At 42.5% G+C, this 16,500-nt stretch overlaps 2 protein-coding genes across 9 annotated transcripts in view; one reads left to right on the top strand and one right to left on the bottom strand.

The window, feature by feature from the left end:
- dxo (decapping exoribonuclease) overlaps nucleotides 1-722 on the top strand; it is a 12,983-nt gene extending 12,261 nt beyond the window's left edge. For all 7 annotated transcript variants that reach the window (XM_068003555.1, XM_068003552.1, XM_068003551.1 and 4 more), the window contains exon 7: nucleotides 434-722. In XM_068003555.1, the coding sequence (XP_067859656.1) occupies nucleotides 434-557 (124 nt within the window). In that variant the 3' untranslated portion in view covers nucleotides 558-722. The remainder of the gene's footprint in view (nucleotides 1-433) is intronic.
- Nucleotides 688-16,500, bottom strand: slc25a17l (solute carrier family 25 member 17-like). Of its 2 annotated transcripts, none has more exons than XM_068003557.1 (9): nucleotides 15,668-16,500; nucleotides 13,358-13,418; nucleotides 12,100-12,166; nucleotides 11,080-11,234; nucleotides 7,131-7,247; nucleotides 6,025-6,170; nucleotides 5,718-5,813; nucleotides 5,547-5,629; nucleotides 688-1,579 (listed from the first exon to the last, which is right to left on the bottom strand). In XM_068003557.1, exons 1-9 carry the CDS (start codon nucleotides 15,734-15,736, stop codon nucleotides 1,432-1,434), a joined length of 942 nt encoding a protein of 313 aa, XP_067859658.1. In that variant the 5' UTR covers nucleotides 15,737-16,500; the 3' UTR covers nucleotides 688-1,431. The 2 variants fall into 2 exon arrangements, with proteins under 2 accessions (XP_067859658.1, XP_067859659.1); XM_068003558.1 differs by lacking the exon at nucleotides 15,668-16,500 and adding an exon at nucleotides 15,524-15,648.

Raw genomic sequence — 16,500 nt, 5'->3', positions numbered from 1 at the left:
GAACTGAACTTAAGCCTCAACCCCCCAACCTGGCTGGGAGGGAGTGAGCAGGGGCTTTTGGTCCTGGCTGGGACTTGGAGGTAGTGGTCGCAGCAAAGTGCAGTATTTTTCCCCCCCACCTCGTATAAATACAGTGAAGCCCTAAGAAACGGACCTCTCTAGAACACTGCATCCAATTGGTTTTCTTGAAGTTATTATTAATTATATTAGCTTATTAGGCCGATCAGTAGTTAGATTTACAGTTGTCTGCTTAGTATCCAGTTGCAATTACAATGCACTAGAATCTCTCTCATGCAACAGTCCAACCTCTTTAGAAGTATCAAACAGTGTTCTGCTTCTGTTGTACAGATGCTTTTGTTACCATGGATCTTATTTGAAACACCCAAGCCCTATGCCAGGTTAATATTTTCTATTACCTTTCCTTTGTCTTTAGGATGGTGACCCTTTTCTCCTGGGAACCCGGTAAAGATATTTCATATTCAGTACACACAGACCGCACGTATACCTTCCTACCAGACTGGTATGTGGAAAACATGATTGTACAGAAAGGTAACTAGTGCGCTGTGGGTGAGAAACTAACCAGGCATCTGACTCAGCATCAGCGAAGGAAACGTAATGCTGAACGGCTGTCGTTATGTATTTTACAGTTCTGTACAAAGTGACACTTTAAAAATGTACACAGTCAAAGAACCTTCATAATAAAAGTTTTATAAAATACACAAGTACAGCTCTCCCCAGCCATAGAAACTGTCTGTTTTCTTTGTTTTAATAATGTACAACTTCCATAGCTAACTTCTAGAGTTTGAGGATAACATAATAGAGTAAAATTCAAACATCTCCAATCTGAGAGCCAGCATGTTCTCTTAACTCCCCTTCTATAAACAACATTCATCCTTAACAGTGCAATTTCTTGGTATTCCATTGAGATTCTTCAATACAGCTGCATTGTAGCCACTGGGTTGGACTACAGCCAGTGATGTAATAAAAATATAACTTAGGAGCAGAGAGCGCCAGTGTTACAAATAAAGTTAGTGCAGCATGGAAATATCCAAGGAGGCACCTGCATTTTAACTTTTTTTTTAATATAAAAGAGCACACTTTTCCACTCTCACTTTTTATCCTGCATACAAATTGGAACTCTGATTCCCCCACCTTTGCTTTTTGTTTTGAGAGAAAAATAGTTAACCTATACCCCTAGTGGCTGCGTTATGTTCCATGTTCTCTTTTGTGCTTTCTGTGCTGTTGCAACACCTTTGCAAACTCGGACAACACACACGTAACAAATGTAAATTCAACAGTGCTATTTCCCCCGTTAATGCAATCCCTTGAAGGAATCAAAATGGTACCACCCAGCTTTAATGCTACTGTGGCAGTAAAGCAGAGGCTGAACGGTCTGTCAGCAGGAATCGGGTCAGTTTTCAGATTGTTCATTTAGTGCTTAGCCATCTTCGATAATCCCATGATTTTAAAGGTGACCCCTGCAACCCTCTCGTAGACCAGAAACATAAGAGCAGCGGTAAGAACTGTCTGAAGTAACTTGGCTTCAAGGCCCTTGTACAATCCTGGGAAACCATATTTTCTGTGAACAAGAAGAAAAAGCTCATTTAAAACGTACAGCACAGAAACAGGCCATTCAGCCCAACTGTTCCATGTTGGTGTTCATGCTCCAAAATGAGCGACCACCAGGCAGAGTAAAAGGACCAGGCAGGTAGAGCAGAAGTCCGCTGGGGCCATCTCCCTCTCAAACAGATATTCTGCTTTGGATACGGTTGGGGGAGATGGCTTATCAGGGGAAAGCAGCAAGAGCCAAGTTCGTGGCACCACTGCACAGGAGGGGAGGAAGAAGAGTGGCAGGGCTATAGTGATAGGGGATTCAATTGTAAGGGGAACAGATAGGCATTTCTGCAGCCGTAAACGTGACTCCAGGATGGTACGTTGCCTCCCTGGTGCTAGGGTCAAGGATGTCACAGAACGGCTGCAGGGCATTCTGGAGGGGGGAGGGTGAACAGCTGGTAGTCGTAGTCCATATTGGTACCAATGACATAGGTAAAAAAAGGGATGAGGTCCTGCAAGGTGAATTCAAGGAGTTAGGAGATAAATTAAAAAGGACCTCAAAGGTAGTGATCTCAGGATTACTACCAGTGCCACGTGCTAGTGAGTATAGGAACAGGAGAACAGACAGGATGAATGCGTGGCTGCAGGGATGGTGTAGGAGGGAGGGATTTAGATTCCTGGGACATTGGGACCGGTTCTGGGGAAGGTGGGACCTGTACAAGCGAGACGGGTTACACCCGAGCAGGACCGGGACCAATGTCCTCGCAGGGGTGTTTGCTAGTGCTGTTGGGAAAGGTTTAAACTAGAGTGGCAAGGGATGGGAACCTGAGCGGGGAGTCAGAAGGGAGTAAAGTTGAGAGCAGCAAGAGAGGGGAAGACCCAGGGGAAATTTACAATACAAATAGTACAAACAGTTGTTCAAGAACAAGTGAAAGGGAAAAGCGTAGAGCAGCAGAAAGTGTACTTTAGACACTACAGATAAAGTAAAAACTAGAAGGCGTAAGGCGATTCTCCCAGCATCAAAGCTGAAGGTCAGGCTAGGGTGTGTGGCCCAACTAAGAGTTCTATATACAAATGCATGGAGTATAAGGAATAAATTAAATGAACTACAGATTCAAATTCAAATTGGAGGGTATGACATGATAGCTATTACTGAGACATGGTTGCAGGATGGTCAGGATTGGGAACTAAATATACCGGATTATAAGGTCTACAGGAGAGATAGGGAAAATGGAAGAGGGGGAGGAGTAGCCTTAGTGATTATCATTGAATTGATTTAATCTCTAAAGGAGGATATAACGAGAGGTAAGCAGCCAACAGAGACCTTATGGGTTGAGTTGAGAAATAGGAAAGGATCTCAGACTATAGGACCCCTGGCAGCAGCTCTGAAGTGCTAGATTGTATAAATGCAGAGATTAGACAAGCGTGCAAGAAAGGCATAGTGGTCTTAATGGGGGACTTTAACTTTCACATAGATTGGGAAAAGCAGACTAGCAACTGTCAGAAAGGTAGTGAATTTCTTGAGTGTGTCTGGGATAGTTTTCTACAGCAGTATGTCCTAGAGGCAACAAGGGGGCAAGCCATACTTAACTGTGCGTGAACATCTATCCAATAGCGATCATAACATGATCAAGTTCAAGGTAGTGTTTGAAAGGGAAAAAAAGTGAATCAGCTGCTAAGATTCTAGACTTGGGTAAGGCCGACTTCAATGGGATGAGACAGAGACTGTCCACAGTAAACTGGGCAAATCTGTTAATGGGTAAAATGACTGATGATCAGTGGGAAATGTTTAAAGAAACATTTAACGAGATACAGAACCGGTTTATACCTCTGAGGGGAAAGAACTCTACTTGCCAAAAAAAAAATCCATGGACAACTAAAGAGGTAAGGGACAGTATAAGACATAAGGAAAGGGCATACAAAAAGGCAAAAAATGGCACAGATCCTGGCGAATGGGAAAGATACAAAGATCAACAAAGGGTCACAAAACAGATAGTAAGAGCTACAAAAAGAGAGTATGAAAAGAAACTTGCAAGGGATGTCAAAACCAATACAAAGAACTTTTATAGTTATATTAGGAAAAAGAGGGTGGTCAGGAGCAGTATTGGCCCCTTAAAAACTGAAAGTGGGGATATTGTTATTGACAATGGGGAAATGGCGGACATGTTGAACAATTACTTTGCGTCAGTATTTACAGTAGAAAGAGGATAGCATGCTGGAAATCTCAAGAAAACTAATATTGAATCGGGGACAGGGACTTGATAAAATTAACATAAGTAAAGCAACAGTGATGATGAAAATAATAGCACTAAAGAGTGACAAATCCCCAGGACCAGATGGTTTCCATCCCAGGGTTTTAAAGGAAGTAGGTGAGCAGATTGCGGATGCCCTAACTATAATCTTTCAAAGTTCTCTAGATTCAGGAACTGTCCCTCTAGATTGGAAAATTGCACGTCACTCCGCTTTTTAAGAAAGGAGAGAGGGGGAAACCGGGGAATTATAGACCAGTTAGCCTAACATCTGTTGTGGGGAAATTGCTGGAGTCTATAATTAAGGATAGGGTGACTGAACACCTCGAGAATTTTCAGTTAATCAAGGAGAGCCAGCATGGATTTGTGAAAGGTAGGTCGTGCCTGACAAACCTGATGAATTTTTTGAAGAGGTGACTAAAGTAGTGGACAGGGGAATGTCAATGGATGTTATTTATATGAACTTCCAGAAGGCATTTGATAAGGTCCCACATAAGAGACTGTTAGCTAAGATAGAAGCCCATGGAATTGAGGGAAAGGTACGGACTTGGTTAGGAAGTTGGCTGAGCGAAAGGCGACAGAGAGTAGGGATAATGGGTAGGTACTCACATTGGCAGGATGTTACTAGTGGAGTCCCGCAGGGATCTGTCTTGGGGCCTCAATTATTCACAATATTTATTAACGACTTAGATGAAGGCATAGAAAGTCTCATATCTAAGTTTGCCGATGACACAAAGATTGGTGGCATTGTAAGCAGTGTAGATGAAAACATAAAATTACAAAGGGATATTGATAGATTAGGTGAATGGGCAAAACTGTGGCAAATGGAATTCAATGTAGACTAATGTGAGGTCATTCGCTTTGGATCAAAAAATGGTGAATGGTAAAAAGTTAAAAACAGTGGATGTCCAAAGGGACTTAGGGGTACAGGTACATAGATCATTGAAGTGTCATGAACAGGTGCAGAAAATAATCAAGAAGGCTAATGGAATGCTGGCCTTTATATGTAGAGGACTAGAGTACAAGGGGGCAGAAGTCATGCTGCAGCTATACAAAACCCTGGTTAGACCGCATCTGGAGTACTGTGAGCAGTTCTGGGCACCGCACCTTCGGAAGGACATATTGGCCTTGGAGGGAGTGCAGCGTAGGTTTACTAGAATGATACCCGGACTTCAAGGGTTAAGTTACGAGGAGAGATTACACAAATTGGGGTTGTATTCTGTGGAGTTTAGAAGGTTAAGGGGTGATCTGATCGAAGTTTATAAGATATTAAGAGGAACGGATAGGGCAGATGGAGAGAAACTATTTCCGCTGGTTGGGGATTCTAGGAGTAGGGGGCACAGTCTAAAAATTAGAGCCAGACCTTTCAGGAATGAGATTGGAAAACATTTCTACACACAAAGGGTTGTAGAAGTTTGGAACTCTCTTCTGCAAACGGCAATTGATACTAGCTCAATTGCTAAATTTAAATATGAGATAGATAGATTTTTGGCAACCAAAGGTATTAAGGGATATGGGCCAAAGGCAGGTATATGGAGTTAGATCACAGATCAGCCATGATCTTATCAAATGGCGGAGCAGGCACGAGGGGCTGAATGGCCTACTCCTGTTCCTATGTTCCTAATCCGTTGAATAATTTGCTGAAAATTATAGAGACAGTTTGAAATTATTAATAGCTTGCTAGAAAGAGCAGTACAAAACTAAATACTGTAAATCAGATTAATGTCACAGGCTGGCCCTTACTTAATCTTCTGTGATAGCAGGTTAATGACTGCGTGGACGCTCTCCTGGAACGTGCTCTGTGATCTGCTTTTATTCGGTTCAAACTGTAAAAAAAGAGAGAAAAAGCTTCTTTAAAAAAAGCCATTTTGTGCAAGCACTGAGTATTTGATCTGCGTACTTTCCTCTTCGTACCCGTAGTATAGCCTGCATGGTCTGTAAGGGGTAGGTAGCTGTCGTGGCAATCGCTTTTGCTATGGCGCCAATCATGAATATTTCCCAGGAAGAAATCTGCAGAGAGATTAATCATATCTGTTAGGAGTCCTGTGTTCTTGTGTTGAAATACTGCTGGTAATTATCACACTTTCTAAGGCAAGAAAGATCAGCCCAACATCATTTTTTTTTGTCCCAAAAAAAAACACCTTAACTACAATTCTGTAATTGGAATGGTACCGCTCAGGCAGTGGAGACGCGAGTTCGAAGTGCTAAACCCTGCACATACCCGTCTCCCAGCTTTGCTGACTTTCCGTTTCAACCCCTCATAAAACATGAACTGGATTGCAGGATTAGAGACCAAGATAAGAGATGGTAGAATCCCATTCCAGAGAGATCTCACACCTTCGTTTGTAATGATCTGTTGAAAGGCATCTAAAGAGAAAGGGACACTTGTTAAGTTTGACAACACCTCCCCAACACATCTCAGCTTCTGACCGACTGCAAGTTTATTACGACCCCTCCCACAGCAAATATAACGGCCTGTCGCATTCCTCAGTATGGTACTGCAAGTGTTCTGTATGACTTCTAACATCATTATAAATGAGAGTCTGTGGCAGCTGAATTCTAACTTGCCTTTTAAATGTAGAATTCCGCTAAACCAAAGAGAAGGTGAACAACATCTGCACTTCGCTGTGTAGGTAGTTTAGGGTGATTTAGAGAATGAGAAGCCTCTTCTCTCCCCACCCCAAAATCCACCTCAAACAGAAAAGAACACCTACCTCCCATCTATTCTACCCCCTCAGCCAAATGCTGTGAATATTATGAAGCTTGTTTTTTCTTTGAATAAACTATCTACAAAGTACAGTTTTTAATATTTAAAACTGTGTGCTAGCTTTGGTGCACCAACGCATGGCGCCACATGCAGGTCGAGTGCTGTTCCGTACAGTTCTCAATCCCAGTCGGGGATCTGTGGAGAAAGGGAACAGGCGAGAAATCATGAGGGGAGAGTCACAGTTTGATCAGTGTGGAACAAGAACATTTACATTTCCGATATTGGGGTATGGCGGTTCAAGGAGGGAGGGAGGGACGGGGGAAGAACCCCAACTTCAATATTTGCTACATTCACAGAACCAATTCTAAAGATTTTTTTTTAATGTAATGGTTCATCATTACTAAAAATTAAAATTGATACAAAGCAAGTGGTCATGTAAATTCTGATTTTCCACACCATCACACTCACTAGCTCCCTTTAGTTAGTTTCTTCAATTTAACAGTGGAAGGGTTCCGTTACTTTTTGACATCCTCGCACACCCTTCTTATTACCACAGTGTACTTTTGTTCTTTGTATTACTAACTCAGAAATTAGTGAATTTACCCAATTGGAAGACTCACCTAGAATACCCTTGTATTCAGTCTGATGGATATCCTCCTTTCTAAATTTTGCTCCTTGTAGTTTCAATCTTGTGTTGACTACCCACATTGGTGTAGTTAGGAGAACATTAGTAGCACCTAATAAAACAAACTGGCTGTTATTTCTGACTATCCCCATTTTGATGGTCCTTCAGTAAGTACAGGTTGATCACTGTATGCCAATGTACAACTGATGAATCTTTAATTGCTGCACAGTATACCACAGTGTGCAGCACTGGAATGGGCTTTTACCATTAAACAATTCTCACATTCTATCTGAAGAACTGATAGCTGCCCTACTGGTTTAGCTAAAGCACAATGTCAAGAGTGACACTGAAGATTTGAATTTCATTTCAAAATGGATTATATCAGCAAAGCAATTGTATTGTACTGTTTTCTCTCCTTCAAATGTTGGGTACATTCAGTTTGTCATTAGGACAGTTAGGGTCTATTGAAGGGAGTTTAGTCCTCCAGTTTGCTGTTAAACATGTTACGCCAACTCCCCCATCATAAATCAACTTTGAGAAAGATTTGAATTTTTATGTAGTGCCTTGGGACATTTTTCTACATTAAAAGGCGCTATATAAATGCAACTTCTTGTTGTGTTCCCTATAATCATATCAGCTTGTCTCACTGGCATACACCAGCCTCCTAAGGACTTGGAAGGAGGTGATAATTATTGACCCCACCATCTTTAGCATTTTTTTTTAAGGAATACTCACCAACAACAAACTGGGTGGAGAGGGACTGTTTTCAGCTTTTATGATAATGAAATGCAACATCATTTCACTTGAGATTTGAGCCAGCAGAACTGTATTTTTGTCTGATCTGTGCCTGTACCCGAACTCTCCTTTCCTATCTGAATTCCCCCTCCCCAGCCCTTCCATTTACCAACCTATCAATCCCCATGATTAGAAAGACTAGTGATCTTTGCTTCTGTTTCATCAACCCAACCTCAGTCCCATGCTGCATTTCCTCTCCATCAGTTTTCTCTCCTCCTCTTGAGGTGTTGATTCCTTACTGGGTTGCAGTTCCATTGATGCTAATTCCTTGCCCACATGGTCATTCTCCATGGGTGAACCTTGAGCGAGGCGCTTTGGTCAGTTGGGATTGGGGGAGGGGGTGGGGGAAGATACCAAGCCCAATCCTTTCCTCATTATAATGGCCACACACATGTCTTCGAGCAGGACAGATGTCAGGAGTGGGAACCCTGGCCAATATCCCCCCCGCCCCACTAACTCACAGGCACCAAGGCCAACTAAACAAAGCCTACCCCCACTGCTCCAGCTAAGATGAACTAATGTAGAACGAGGAGCTGAACTTGGGATGCTCCTTATCTGAACTGCTCAGTTCCTCAATGGATAAACCAACTGAGCAGTCAGCAAAACCCTGCATGCTGCTTTTTCCTCATAATTGCCCGACCCAATTAAACAAATGACAACCCTCCCCCCCACCACACAAAAAAAAGGTAATTTGAAACAAAGTTCAAGAATTTTACTTTTGCTGTTTTTCACAGTCCACTACCATGGCCAATCACAAGCCCTCTTCACAGGCCAGCTGCAGCCTCATTGTTCAAGTACAGACTTCCTTTCTTTGAAAAAACAATCTCTTGTTTTATAGCCTTGGCACTTGTTCCAATGCATGCATGATACAGATTTTCAAATTAAAATTTCAGGAATGCAAGGAGCAGCCAAGTGTATTGTGAAGTTGTACAAAATAAAAGTCATCTTTATTGTGATTGTTTTGACCGCTTATTTTACCAGTGTTTGTCATTAACCATTCCGGAACTAAAGAGCAGTAACATCACATCCATGAACTTTAAGGCTCTTAGGTTACTTGCTTCTATACTTTTGCATCAATTGTAATACTAAAACAGCAACAACTTCCATTTATATAGTGCCATTAATACAGAAAAAAATCTCAAGGTACTTCAGAGGCATATTGGGGAGAAGAGGTGAAATATTACTATTGCACTCCAGTATTTCATCCGTCTCAATTCCAATAACATTCTCTCTCTCTCTCTCTCTCTCTCTCTGCCTTTCGGGTCTCTTTCTCGATCTGTCTGTGTAATCTGACCCATTGTGTATTCAGTATACTGGGATGTACTGTTTTCCGTGGCTAACCTGTCTGAACACCAACGACACCTTTGATTGGTGTGATCGTGTCCCAGCCTAATATAAGATATGCGATTTGAGAACCTTTCACTCACTCACCTGACGAAGGAGATAATCTCCGAAAGCTTGTGATTTTCAAATAAAACTGTTGGACTATAACCTGGTGTTGTAAGATTCCTTACATTTGTACACCCCAGCCCGTCACCGGCATCTCCACATCACCAATAACAAGTAATGTTATTGTTTGAGCCACTAATAAATCACAAACGTCAGAAAACATTACAGCAGAAAGCATTCCATCCTCTTCCCTAATTTTCTCCCTTGTACTGAAGACGCTCACCTCTCAGGCCTTGTACTGAAGACGCTCACCTCTCAGGCCTTGTACTGAAGACGCTCACCTCTCAGGCCTTGTACTGAAGACGCTCACCTCTCAGGCCTTGTACTGAAGACGCTCACCTCTCAGGCCTTGTACTGAAGACGCTCACCTCTCAGGCCTTGTACTGAAGACGCTCACCTCTCAGGCCTTGTACTGAAGACGCTCACCTCTCAGGCCTTGCAGCTCTCCAGCATCTCGCCCTAGTGGCCAAGTAACCTTAGGCAGCAGGTGTCAGCAGGCTACCTGCGCCCAGGGGCCATCATTGCTGAGCTTGTTTCAGTCTCCCCACCCCACCCATTGTCCAACAGGAATTGCTGAATAGCGATCAGAAGTTGCACTCCTGGCTGACCTTTTACCGCCTAAAACCGATTGTAGTGTCTTGATCAAGATCTGCTGAAGCAGCAGAGTGGGAATCAAACCTGAATCTTGCAGCAATCTGCTTACTTAGACTGGGACAGCCATTTTTTAAATGACACCAGGCTATTCACTTACAACGCACCATCCTCTGAGACCCTCAATTGTATTATCATAATATCGTAGTAGGTACAGCGCAGAGGAGGCCATTCGGCCCATCATGCCTGTGCTGGGTTTTTGGAAGAGCTATCCAATTAGTCACTCCCCTGCTCATTCCCCATAGCCCTGTACATTTTTCCATTTCAAGTATTCAATTCCCTTTTGAAATTTACTATTGAATCTACTTCCACCGCCCTTTCAGGCAGTGCATTCCAGATCATAACAACTCGCTGCTTAAAAAAAAATTTCCTCATGTCGCCTCTGGTTCTTTTGCTAACCACCTTAAATTTGTGTTCTCCCATTACCGACCCTTCTGCCACAGGAAACAGTTTCTCCTTATTTACTCTATCAAAACCATTCATGATTTTGAACACCTCTATCACATTTCCTATTAACCTTCTCTGCTCTAAGGAGAACACCACCAGCTTCGCTAGTCCCTCATCCCTGGTACCGTTCTAGTAAATCTCTTCTGCACCCTGTCTAGGGCCTTGACATCCTTCCTAAAGTGTGGTGCCCAGAATTGAACACAGTACTCTAGCTGAGGCCTAACCAGTGTTTTATAAAGATTTAGCATAACTTCCTTGCTTTTGTACTCTATACCTCTATTAATAAAGCCAAGGATCCCATATGCTTTTTTTAAAAAATTGTACTGTCTTGCAATTCCCTATGTTACTCCTTTCTGTACGCTCCAGGTTTCAACATAAACTGTTAAAATGGTGAAACCAAGATTAGAGTGATAATGAAGCTTCTCATTTTTCTCTTAACAAAAATTGGTTTATGTCATCAGTTCTAGGAGTGATATTTTAAACAGTGTTTTTAACTGATTAGCATTCGACTATAGGAGTACCTAGAATCGAGCAATTTGAATAACAGGGTCTGTATCTGTTACATTGGGCAATTTGCAACCCCATTAAACATCCCTCTGTACCTGCAATGCACGCCATGAGTAGATCTTTGCCTGGTGTAGCCCTGGTATTACCCTTCACCCACATTGCTTTCAGGCTGTTGAACGTGTAGAAGTAAACAAAGTTTGAACAGCAGAGGCTAGAAATTACAGGGAACCATCCACGATATAGAGCCGATCTGCAACAGACGGAGAAAAGAAAGTCTCAGCATTTTGGGGGTTGACATTTTGAATCCCTCCTAGCAATCCGAACCAACAAGTACTTCTGAACATACGAAACTGACGGGCAGGAAAAGGGCAGCAGGTCCATCAAGCCTGTCCCAGAATTGTAGTAATTAACAGCCTGTTGTAAATTACACATTCCGACATTTCTCTCACTGTACTTCATTCCTGGGTCATAGCAGTTACACCTACAAATGCTGCCAGAAATCTCTTTCATTTGAATCATTTGTAAACAGAATTTTTTTTGTGAAGGTCAGTCAGCAATTGGAAAGAAAGAAAAACGTGTGAGTGTGAGAGAGAGTGAGTGTAGTTCTCTGATGAAACACCAGAACCCGTCTTTTCTCTTCCCAGATGCTGATTGACCCGTGTATTTCCAGCATTTGCAGCCTTCCCTCTTTAATTTTACTTCAAGAAGAATGCCCAATTAAAACTTTTTTAAAAATCTCATAATTTAATATGTTTGAATTGCATTGGCACTAATTAAGGTGCCACATTTGGACATACCACTTACTCCTGAAACTTAACTTCCAATAAATACAAAAGAAAAATAGGAATAAGCAGGCTTACTTTGCACACTGGTGCTGCCTGGTGAGCACTGCTCACAAAATAAATCAATTGCATAATGTCACAGCTGTTTTAAGATCAGCACTCTTTACTAAGGGGAAGCTATTTAAGCAAATGAGGGAGAAAGGAATAGAAGGATATGCTGATAGGGTGAGATGAAGAGGAGTGGGAAGAGGTTCATGTGGAGCATAAACGCTGGCACAGACCAGTTGAACCGAACGGCCTGTTTCTGTGCTCTAGACTCTATATAATACTCACATGCCTTCCTCTTTCGCAATCTCCACCAGTAATACTGGTGTGGAGCTGGTTTTACGTTTTTCATCAACTAAAGTAAATGCAAGCAAGAACAACGGGAATTAGAAACCAGAGTCACTATTGAACAATATACATCACTGGCCAAACATGGATGTGCTTTGACCTCATAATTTAGACCAATATTGTGTTTGAATTTTTGGTCATATTAAAATACCCCCATCCCAGACCCACCCTGATCCTGAGGGGAGTAAAACTGCTATACCAATGCACAGCCTCACTAAATGTACCTGTACAACTACACCAACATATTAACCTGTGTCCGAGTTCCTCTTTTACAACAGAACCTTAATTACAGTTTAACAGCCAATATTTTCCACATTCAACAGCCTGTTTTTTTTTTATAAAAAAGATTATGCTTCAGGTTTGAGGGTGATCGACAGGTCGAGTCTTGTGAGCAGGCTATGTGGTCAAAGCCAGGACACTGGACTCATTTCTTTATTTTTATAATAACAGCTGATCTTGTCATGGGAAGATGGTATTCTGAAAGGATGAGATCAGATGGGCTGAAGGACCTTTTTCATCCAAAGCAATCTGCCAAGGAGATAAAAGGAATATTGCAAAATAGCAGAGGAGGTCAGACTGAATCCATTTCATTAATAAAATTAAAGGGCCATTAAACAGCAAATAATTACCACACAGTCAGTAGCATCTAGGCTGTGAGGGTAAAAATTTGTGTGCATTCATTGTTCTTGATAGGCTCTATTGACTCTACAAATCAATCTCAAGATTCTCACATCACCTTCAAACATCCCCGTGGCTTTGCCCCTCACCACCTCAGTGACCTCCTTTGGTCCCATGTCCCCATTCACAATCTTCACTTGCCAGAATTCCTCCACCTAAGTCCCTCCCTCCATTTTCTCTTCCATTGCTTGTTTGACATAAGCTCTTAAGTCCACTCTGATTACTTTTTTCCTCCTCTTTGTGTCCATTTCAGTCTCAAAATCTGCAAAGCTCTGGTGCATCTGCCCAACACGATCAGAGCTACGCAAACACAAACTGCTGTTTTGAATTATAAATGTTGGTTACTTTGAAATTATTTTTGATTAAAATATTCCAAGAATAAACATGCTCCATTATAAGACGCCCAAATTGCACCGATATAGGAGCAGTTTGTTTTGTAATTCTCTGCAGTGATTTGGGCCTTTTACTGTACAAGCTCTCAGTTCACGATAATCTAGTTTATTTATGTAGCAATGCCCACCTTGAAGTCGTATCTTTGCAGTATCCAAAGGGAAAAACGTTGTCGTAGCAATCGCACTACCCTGCAGAAAATTAAATGAGGGTGTAAAAGGAAGTGTTATTCTCTATATAGGTGCACTGTCCAGAAAGGGACACGGGATAGTAATTAGACGAGGGACTGCTGACGTATATTTCCTCTCCCTAGCCCAAGGGCACCAGCCTGGCACAGCACCACACCAGATGACGACTCTACCCACTAAACCATTGGGAGGAGGTCCCATATCTGTGGTTTAAGCTGATTTTTGAAGATTAACCAGTCACATTCTGGAGTTCCTTGTTCACAAGTTCAAGACACTGAACTTAGTTTTAAAAACTGGAATGAGACAAAAGTAATCAAACTAATGGTCTTAAATCATTTTGAAACAGGCAGTGTCTTTTTATTTAATAGTTTTATAGTATATTAGTGACACTGGCAAGGCCAGCATTTATTGTCCACCTCTAGTTGCAAATAGGCAAAATTTGTAATGTTAAGTATTACAAGAGGTGTTTTACTCTAGTTAATTGAGGCCACAAACAACACAATTACTAATGTGCCCCCCTACAGTTTGATGACTGGTGCAACTCAATGACACGAGATGAAGATATGCTTTTCGCGATCAAAGAATTCATATAACACCTTTCACATTCTCAGGACGTTCAAACGTTCTTCACACCCAATGAAGCACCTTTGACGTGTAGTCACTTATGTCACTTGAAGGGAAAACATTTGCAGGGCTACGGGGAAAAAGTGGGGGAATGGGACTAACTGGATTACTCTTACAAAGAGCCAGCATGGACTTTATGGGCCAAATGGCCTCCTCCAGTGCTGTAACCATTCTATCCTATGATTCCATGTAGGAAAACATGGCAGCAAATTTGTGCACAGCAATAAGATAAATGACCAGATAATCCGTTTTTGGTGGTGTTGGTTGAGATAAATGTTGACCAGGACTCTGGGAGAACTCCCCTGCTTTTATTCAAATAGCACCATTGGATCTATTGCATTGACCTGCAAGATCAGACAGGACCTCAGTTTAACATTCCTGCTGAAAGATGGCACCTCCGACAGCACCCCCTCAATAATCCACTCAACCGCAAGTCTAGATGTGCTCGGGTCCTAGAGTGGGGCTTGAACCCATGATCTTCTGACAGAGGTGCAAGAGTGTTACCACTGAGCCAAGGCAGTCACTCCATCGACCGTCTCAAAATATCCAACTATTCTCCCTTCTTTATATAAAAAAAATGGTTTTAAAAGTAATAATGAACAAGGTGGCCAAGCTTTAAAATAAGTGGAATAAAAACAGGAAATGCTGGAAATACTCAGCAAGTCAGGCAGCGTCTGCAGAGAAAGAAACAGAGTTAATCGTTCAGGTCGGACAAACCTGTGTCAGAACTGGAAGATGTTTGAGTTCCAGCATTTTCTGTTTTTATTTCAGATTTCTAGCATCTGCAGTATTTTGCTTTTGATTTAAAATAAGTAGTTGAGGGAAAGCCAGGTGATATTCTATTAATAATGAATATAAATACTAAATTTAGAACTGGTTACAGGATCAGACCACATATTTTTTAAAAAGGTATTATCTTCATGTAAAAGTGTTCCACAATCATTTTACTGACACACACACACAATGCAAGAAAGGAAACCACATCAAAACACAGAGTCACTGGGGAGATGACAGAAGAACCTACATTTCAGCCTCTTTCAATGTTACAAAAACGTTCGGAGGTTCTACAGGCACCGAGCAGGAAGTAGGGGAAGAAACAGTTAGTGAGATTAATGATCTCAAAACATGGGTTTATTTTCCAAAGACTTGAGATACATGAAACTGTGCCCCATTTAAACCAAAATGACCATTATAGCAGGAGGGCGAGTTGGCTTCTGCTGCATGGAAACCGCTTCTCCCGTCCCCTAAAGAAGAGTTTTATCAAACTTTTTCATGAAGACTGATCTTTAATATGTTTTTTTTTGGAGCAAACCTGGTCTGGATTTGGTGGGACCTTTCAGCACATCAAGGAACCACACAACGCTACCGCGTTTCCGCATTGTCAAGTCCAATTTAGTCAACTGTTACTGACATCCGCATACTGCTCACACTTGTTGCTCACACTCAAATAAAACAATTCATTACAACACTGAGCTGGAAATTACCCAATTCAGCTCCAATTTCCACCCATCCCAACACATTGCACTGGTTCATGGCGGGTATCTGCCTCTAACAGGAGGTCCCCGCTCCCGGTGTTAGGTTCGACCCACGGCAAAGACTCGTCCAAACTCCGCGTCCGCGCAACTTACCACCGCCCCGGCCACGGCGTGGACAAGCGTCTCGTAAGAAGCGATGGGAGCGCCGGCGGTGCCCTTCATTGTCAGCCCCGCAAACGAAAGCAAGATTGCAATGAACTGACACTCCCTCCAACAGCGGGCTCCTCCCCTCCACACTCACTCCAGGAACATGCAACAGATCCACGTGAGACAGACCGCTGGCGCCCTCCTTTGGACAAGGTCTGGGTTGGGCCAGTGATGTCCATTACCAATCACTGACCAGCCGCAAGTTTGGTTATGCCTTTTCTTTAGGATCCAGAAAGAGCCACTGGGTTACCCCAGTGTCATCACCCAAAAAAAAATCTAACAAAAGGGCCCCCTTTTTTTTGAGGGGAGCAACTAATGGAAACTCAAATCATAAAGAACAAAGGAAACTTACCAAATTAAATAATAACATTGCCACCCGTGTCCAATACACACTCCAGTCCCTGTGGTGCCCACCGGTCGTGGAAGGCCTCGAGCGTACCGGCAGACACATCTCGTGCTCCTTCACCAGGGCCACCCGGGCGTGGACAAGACCACGGAAGACAGGGAGGCAGTCAGAGCGACCCCATCCCCCACGGGCCACGTCCAACCCGGACCTGTCAATGGCCACCTCGGCCTGGCAGATGTGCTTATGGCAATACCAATTTAGCCACTTGCGTTAAATTTAGTAGAAAACACCTTACAGATGTCAGTCTTAGCTCAGTGATTGCCTTTTGGTAGAAACCCATAAGGAGACGCGGGGTTAGCCCAGGGTCATCAGACTAAAAATATCTAAGAGGGGTACAACTAATAGAAACAGAAATCATAAAACACAAAGGAAA

The sequence above is a fragment of the Heptranchias perlo genome, chromosome 22 (genome assembly GCF_035084215.1).
Source record: "Heptranchias perlo isolate sHepPer1 chromosome 22, sHepPer1.hap1, whole genome shotgun sequence".
Lineage (NCBI taxonomy): Eukaryota > Metazoa > Chordata > Chondrichthyes > Hexanchiformes > Hexanchidae > Heptranchias > Heptranchias perlo.
This window is presented reverse-complemented; position numbering and strand designations above follow the sequence as displayed.